The sequence below is a fragment of the Terrapene carolina genome, unplaced genomic scaffold (genome assembly GCF_002925995.2).
Source record: "Terrapene carolina triunguis isolate 2854851 unplaced genomic scaffold, T_m_triunguis-2.0 Scaffold68, whole genome shotgun sequence".
NCBI lineage: Eukaryota > Metazoa > Chordata > Testudines > Emydidae > Terrapene > Terrapene triunguis.
The window spans coordinates 157,691-164,656 of NW_020664419.1; the positions used below are offsets into that span (position 1 = coordinate 157,691).

At 61.8% G+C, this 6,966-nt stretch overlaps 1 protein-coding gene across 1 annotated transcript in view; it reads left to right on the forward strand.

Annotated features, from left to right (window-relative positions):
* Positions 1-6,081, forward strand: part of SMO (smoothened, frizzled class receptor) — a 27,549-nt gene extending 21,468 nt beyond the window's left edge. The window contains exons 10-12 of the mRNA XM_024193105.3: positions 981-1,129; positions 2,880-3,014; positions 4,437-6,081. Of these exons, the coding sequence (XP_024048873.1) occupies positions 981-1,129; positions 2,880-3,014; positions 4,437-5,050 (898 nt within the window). The 3' untranslated portion in view covers positions 5,051-6,081. The remainder of the gene's footprint in view (positions 1-980; positions 1,130-2,879; positions 3,015-4,436) is intronic.
* Positions 6,082-6,966: the final 885 nt, after the last annotated feature.

The window sequence follows — 6,966 nt, forward strand, 5'->3', positions numbered from 1 at the left end:
GGCTGGGAACGAGGCTGGGGTCGGAGCAGGGCTGGGAACGAGGGTCACCAGACCTGCTCGTGGATTGGCTGGAGCCTAGCGCAGGACGGGCCCATCACCAGATGTGGCTCACCCAGGCTAGTTCAGGGATGGCTCATCAGCTCCTAGTCTGGAGGCTGAATTCCCTGGGCCCCCCCAGCTACGGCCCCTCTGGTTCGGGAGCGACACACATCTGCGGGGGGGAGGGGAGAGTTTGTGCAGCCAGCGCTGCCCGCGTCATACCTGGATGTGGCTCCATGTGGGGCGTCGGTCTCAGGCTGCCCCTCCAGCCCCAGATGCCCATTAAAGAGGTGGGGGAGGGGAAGGTATTCCCCCATCCAGAGCAGGGGGGCTGAGACCCCATTCTGCAGTGCCCCCTTTCAGCCTGGCTGCGTGGGGAGCCGCGTGGCGCTGCGAAGAAGGAGCAGATCCCGGAGTTAGGGGGTGCATGGCGGGGGGTCGCCTGTGTGAATTTGGCCCACAGCTGCAGGGGGGCTGCCGCCAGTCCCCCAAAGACATTTTGTGCCGAGGGATGGGGGCGCCTGGAGGGGTGACCCCGGGGATGGGGCCCGAGTCTCGTTGACACCGACGCCCCTGGCCACCGCCCTGGAAATGTCTTTTAGGCACATTTTCCAGCCCCGTCACCCAGTCAGAGTGGTGGGAAGGGGCGTGGTGCCAGCGTGTTACCGTCCATGTCTCTCCCTCCCACCTCCCCCCACCGCCGCCGTGGTGCGGAGAGGGGGAATCTGGGGAAGGAGCGGGACACCCAGTCCGTGGGGTTAGGATGATGGAGGGGTTCCCTTGGTAACAGACAAACTGGCTTCCTGGCTCAGCGGGAGAGGGGTGAAGGGGGGCAGCCCAGGAGCACTCCTCACCCCCACTCTGGGGGATCTCCAGCCCCCCGCTGGGAGAGGATCAGTGCCGTGCCCTCCCCGGCTGAGCCAGCCCTCCCTCCCCCACAGGCTGACCGGCCAGAGCGACGACGAGCCCAAGAGGATCAAGAAAAGCAAGATGATCGCCAAGGCCTTCTCCAAGCGGAAGGAGCTGCTGCGCAACCCGGAGCAGGAGGTGTCCTTCAGCATGCGCACCGTCTCGCACGACGGGCCCGTGGGTACGTCCCGGGGGGGGGGGGGGGGAACAATGGGGGCTTCACACACCACCGCCCCTGGCGCTCGGGCCCCCTCTTCCATGGCAGGTTTGCAGCCCCCACTGCTTCTCAATCTGGGGGGGAAGATGCTTCTGTGGTCCCAGGTTTGTTGTGGGGCACGTGGGCCGTGGTTCTCAGCAAGGCACCTCCCTCCGCCCTCACTAGAGGGCGCTGCCGAGAGCGCACGGGGGCACCCCAGCTTCTGTTGCCCCAGAGTGTCGCAGGCTGAGACCAGCCCGTAACGCCCAGTCTGATCGCGCCCATTCCGCTGTCTTGTTATTAAGTGTTTGGCTGAATCTCTGTGCTCCTGAAAGGGGCCAGCAACTAGTCCATAAGAACGGCCAGACTGGGCCAGACCAATGGTCCATCCAGCCCCGTATCGTGTCTGCCGACAGTGGCTGGTACCAGGTGCTGGGAATGAACAGAACAGGCAACCGCTGAGTGAGCCGTCCCCTCTCGTCCATTCCCAGCATCTGGCAGACAGAGGCTAGGGACACCCAGAGCCTGGGGTGGCATCCCTGACCACTTGGCTAATAGCCATCAATGGCTATTATCTCTCTAGAGCGTTTCTCAAACTGGGGGCCAGGAGGTCCACGGGCCCCACTGATCAACTCCTCCCGCTCCCTCCCAGCGCCTCCGACACGCCGGGGAACAGCTGTCTAGCGGCGTGCAGCAGGCACTGGAAGGGGAGGGGAGGAGCGGGGGGTGCACTCGGGGGAGCAGGGAAGAGGAGGGACAGGAGTGGACTGGGGCCTTGGGGGAAGGGGTGGAGTGGAGGCAGGGCCTGGGGCTGAGCCTTGGGGGTCCATGAAAAATTTAAAATCAAAATACGGGTCGGCAGGTTGCTACCGTTTGAGAACCGCTGCCCTAGAGCAGTATCCCGGCCCCGTGCCAGGGAGCCGGCAAGCGGCAGGATTTATTTACGCCTTAAAAGCATCGTCAGAAAAGTGACTGACTCAGAAATGGCCCTGCCCTACCCAACAGATCTGCTCCTGGGATCCAGTTCCCACCTGGCGTAACTCCATGAGTCCAAGGACGTTACCGCAGGGGGCGAACGTCTCTGTCTAGCTAACTTGTGCAGCCCACGTTGCTGTAGTATCGGACGCGCCTCCGAGTCTTTAGTGGAATCACCCTTGCTCGTCCCTGAGAGGGCAGGGCTCTTATCCCCATCGGGCAGAAGGCGGTGAAGTGACTCGCCCGTGGAAGTCTGTGGCAGAGCAGGGAATTGTGCCCTAACCACTGGCTCATCCTGCCTGTCTGTGCACACCAGGGATGGGCAAACTTTTCGGCCCGAGGGCCACATCGGGGTTGCAAAATTGTCTGGAGGGCTGGGTAGGGAGGCCTGTGCAGACGCCCCTCAGGCTGACTTCTGGCCCGTTTGGCCGTCGCTTCGTGATGTAAAAGCCAGGCAAAGACCCTCTGGGCTCTCAGGTCCTGGGCAGCTGGAAAACGCATCCTCGCTCTGCAGGGCCGTTAGCACAGGGGCCAGCCTCTGGGGGTTGGGGACATCGTGTGGGAATGGGAGGCCTCCTGGTCGCCACGGGAACGCAGGGCGTTGGTTCCAGAACGGGCTGCTTGTGGGATCAGCCGGGGCAGGAGATTGGGGTGAATCGGTGAAGATCCCCCCCTCCCACACACACACACCCGGCTCAGGCTGCAGGATTTCCCCCTCCGCTGAGCGGGGCTGTAAGAATCTCTCTGGCTTTTACCCCAGCTGGTTTGGCTTTCGACATCAACGAGCCCTCAGCTGACGTATCCTCGGCCTGGGCCCAGCACGTCACCAAGATGGTGGCCAGGAGAGGGGCCATCCTGCCGCAGGACATCTCCGTCACGCCCGTGGCGACACCCGGTGAGTCCCTGGGAAAGCGCGGGGTGGTGAGGGAGATGGGCAGGCGATGAGGTCATGACACCGCGCGCGTCTGCGCAAGGTAATTTGTGTCCCAGGAGCACCTAGAGGTTTCTGTTGAGATCAGGGCCCCTGGGTGGTGGGTGCTGCTCAGCCCCACAGCGAGAGACAGGCCCTGCAATCTAGCTTCCGGCAGTTGGGAAACTGAGGCAGAAAGATGAAGGTCCACAGAGCCAGAAATCAAATGCAGGACTCCTGCGTCCCAGTGCCTTAGCCACAAGGCCAGCTTTGCTCTCCACTTCTAGATGGGAAGCACTGGACTGGGAATCAGGAGACTCTGGTTTTTCTCCTCGCCCTGACACTAACCTGGGGCAAGTCACTGCTCCACACTGGGCCACCATTTCCCCCCCCGTAAAACGAGGGTGGTGATATCCACCCCCTGTCTGTGTGCTGTGAGACGGGATACAAGGAGTGAAATCACAGGGATAGGAGAGGGATTGCGCCACAGCCATGGAAATGCAGCCACTTCTGGGGTGGAACGTGGCAGCTGTTCAGTGGGCTCATGGCACAGGAAAGGCAGGGACGGCGATTGCTGTGTGGAACCAGGGGAGATGTAATTCTGTGAATTGGAATTTGGCGGAGACGCTATGAATTGTAATAACCCAGGGTTAAAAATGCCACCTGACGTCCCAAACAACCTCTGCTCAGGGGAGGGGCAGGCCTGGTAGCGCAGGGAAGGGAGGCAAGTCAGGACTGAAGGGCACCGGCAGAGCTGTGTGTGGTGGGAAGCCCAGGGCTGGGCTAGCAGGGGGCTGCAGGTCGGGAGTGAGGAGCGTGGGGAGCTATTGGGGATAAGCCAAGGGCTGGCATAGCAGAGGCTGCAGGTCGGGAGTGAGGAGCGTGGGGATAAGCCCAGGGCTGGGCCTGTAGGGGGCTGCAGGTCGGGAGTGAGGAGCGTGGGGAGTTATTGGGGATAAGCCAAGGGCTGGGATAGCAGAGGCTGCAGGTCGGGAGTGAGGAGCGTGGGGATAAGCCCAGGGCTGGGCCTGCAGGGGGCTGCAGGTCGGGAGTGAGGAGCGTGGGGGGCTGATGGGGGGAGCTCAGGGCTGGGGCCTGCAGGGGGCTGCCAGTTGGGATTCAGGGCATGGGCAGAGCCATGTAAGGGGCCCCATGACGGGACCAGTAAGGAGCAGGGGTTGGGATTGAGGGCCATTGGCAGGGCTGGGGCGGCCGGGAATCTCTGGGCTGGGACGGGTGCAGTGACCGAGCTGGGTGAGGACAAGGATCCATCGCACACGTTCACGCTGTGCCCGCTCTCGGGTCTGTCTCCAGCCGTCCCGGTCGCTGAGATTCCCGTGGGGTTTTAACAGCGAACCAGCCTGGGAAGGCCCCTCTCACCCCATCTCCCCTCTCTCGTGCCCGCAGTGCCGCCGGACGAGAGGGCGAACCTGTGGGTGGTGGATGCAGAGATCTCGCCCGAGCTGGAGAAGCGAGCCAGCCGCAAGAAGAAGAAGAGGAGGAAGAAGAAGGAAGTCTGCCCCCTGGGGCCCGCCATCTGCGACGTGGGCTACTTCACCCCGCCGGCCCGCAGCGCCGTCCCTCGCCTGCCCAAGCTGCCAAGGCAGAAGTGCCTGGTCTCCAACCCCAGGGAGTCTCAGCTTGGAGAAGAGGTGCCGCCCCCTGGCTCCTACCCTGGCCTGAGGCTCAGCATCTCCCAGCACGAAGGCCTCTTCCCCCGGGACAACCCCGCCAGGTCCAGGAAACACGACGCCTTCCATCTGATCAGCCACCCCTTCTGCCCCGAGACTGGTCCCCAGGAAGATCTGGCCCTTGAGGGCAGCGTGAGGTGCTTCCTGGCACGCCAGCAGCACACGGGCTCGTTCCGGCCCCCCGCCGCGGGCCTGGATCCTGGCGCCCTGCCCGGCGGGAGCATCCCCTGCGGGCCGAGGACTCCTGGCAGAAGGGCGGGCTTCGCCCCCATCCACTCCCAGACAAACCTCATGAACGCCGAGCTGCTGGATGCCGATTCAGACTTTTAGGCCAGGAGGGACCCAGACCCTTTCCACGCCTGGAGAAGCCCTGGAGATCACCTCATCGGGACACAGGCCATGGAGGAGCCTGCAGAGCCCCAGCATACAGGCGTAGGTTTAAAGCTCACGCTCCACGTTCCCACCAGGGACGGTTTTTGGTCAGAGGCAGGTTCTTCTCTGCTGCAAACCTTGACGCTTCCTTGGTTGCTTGTGGCTGCTTTTGAACTCCTTCCCCATCCTGGGTTTCCAGAGCCCCTCCCTGCCGATCTTCCCACCCGAGACATTCGGCCCGTCCTGCCCGCGGGAGGGAGCCAGCCCTCGTCTCAGCTGGTTGAACGGCAGCTGGATGGGGCCCGCCAGGTATTATTTATTGCTCCGCGGGTGATGGAAACCAAACCAAACGGACGTTTGCTGGTGATGCCCCCAGAGGCCGGGCTCCTGCGGGGCTTGTGGGATGGATTCAGGATGTCCCAGCTCCCAGATGGAGTCGTGGATTGTTCCCTTCTTCACCCTGCTGCATGGAGTTTTTTGAGGACTCCTCCACCGGCAGCTCTGACCCACCTGGGTGCTGCGTTCACTCCCCGATTTTTGGCTTGGGGGTGGGGATGAGCCTTGGAGAAGGAGAGAAACGTCCCTTGATGGCCTGGTATCAGGGAGGCTGGGGGTCTATAGAGAGAGGAGCCTCTCCGAGGGCAGAGAGAAGATCCCGTGGCTTCCTTATCCCAGGAGCTTCCAGCTGTCCCGTGAACCACCCCAGGGGCTGAAAGGAAGGGGCTGGCAGCTCTGAGCCGTGGTAGCTGTAATAGACGGCCGGAGAGTTTAGTTAGGGGTCTGTCTATTAAACTCTCGGAAGCGTTGGAGCCGCGTCGCTCCCGGATCTTCGCCCTTTGCCAGGAGAGGTGGAGACTTTGTACAGGGAGGGGCGGCGCATGTAACACGTTGTCACCAGCATCACCCTCAGTGACTCAGCCAATCAGCACAACCCTCCTCGGGATGCATCCCTGGGGGCGGGGCCACGTTACCCAGCCCCGGAACCAGAGGCCTGGTGTGCTGGACGGAAGCTGCTGGAGGGCAAGGAGTCCCAGCTTGTAGGGCTCCATGCGGCTCTCACGAAGCATTGCCTGCTGGGATTTGTAGTCCCCTGCATTTTGGAACTTGTAGTCCCCCTTGATCTCTCTCTATTAACGCCCCTGTTGGAGATCCTCCTGGACGGGGACCAGTTCAAAACAAGCACACACTCGGCCTTCCCCTTTGAAGGCTCCATCCCTGTGTGCGGAGGAAGCTAACTGGGCCCCTCGATGCTACGTAGTGGGTTTAAATATTTCCGTTGTGTTACTGGTTTTTTAAGGTATCTGTATAATACACAGAGATGTTTACTAGGGCTGAAGGCCGTAAAAGGGATGTCCCAGGTGGAAATCCCGTACAGAGTGCGTCATGTCGCCTGCCTTGGGCCCGGATCTTGTTTACTGTGCTTTTTGCTGTGGAATATAAAACATGAATGCCCTTCCCACACCCAAAATGTGCCCTGTTCTAAGCCGGGGCTCCCCGTTCTGCCCCCCATCCCGCCAGTGGAGTCACTCCGGATTGAAAAGGACATAACCGAGAACTGCAGGCGGCCCTTCGTCTGTATCAGAGCCGCGCGCTTGTGTTCCCTTTGGTCACCGGGATCCCCTTCCCAAAGACGCAGCCTCAGAGGATGTATTCTTGCTGGGGGGGGGGGAGGCCTTATTCCTCCAGTGTCCCAGCATCCCAAGCGGTAGGGAAGTGGCTTTTGATTGGCTGACGGTGATGGCCGAGAGCAGCTGTGTTGGCTTTTCCCGTTCGGCGCTGAAGTGAGAAGGGCTGTGTTGGAGGGGGCGTGTTCCCCACGCTGGGGCCGTGTAAAGGGCAAAGAAAACTTCTTTTCTGGTGCACTTGCGCCCTCA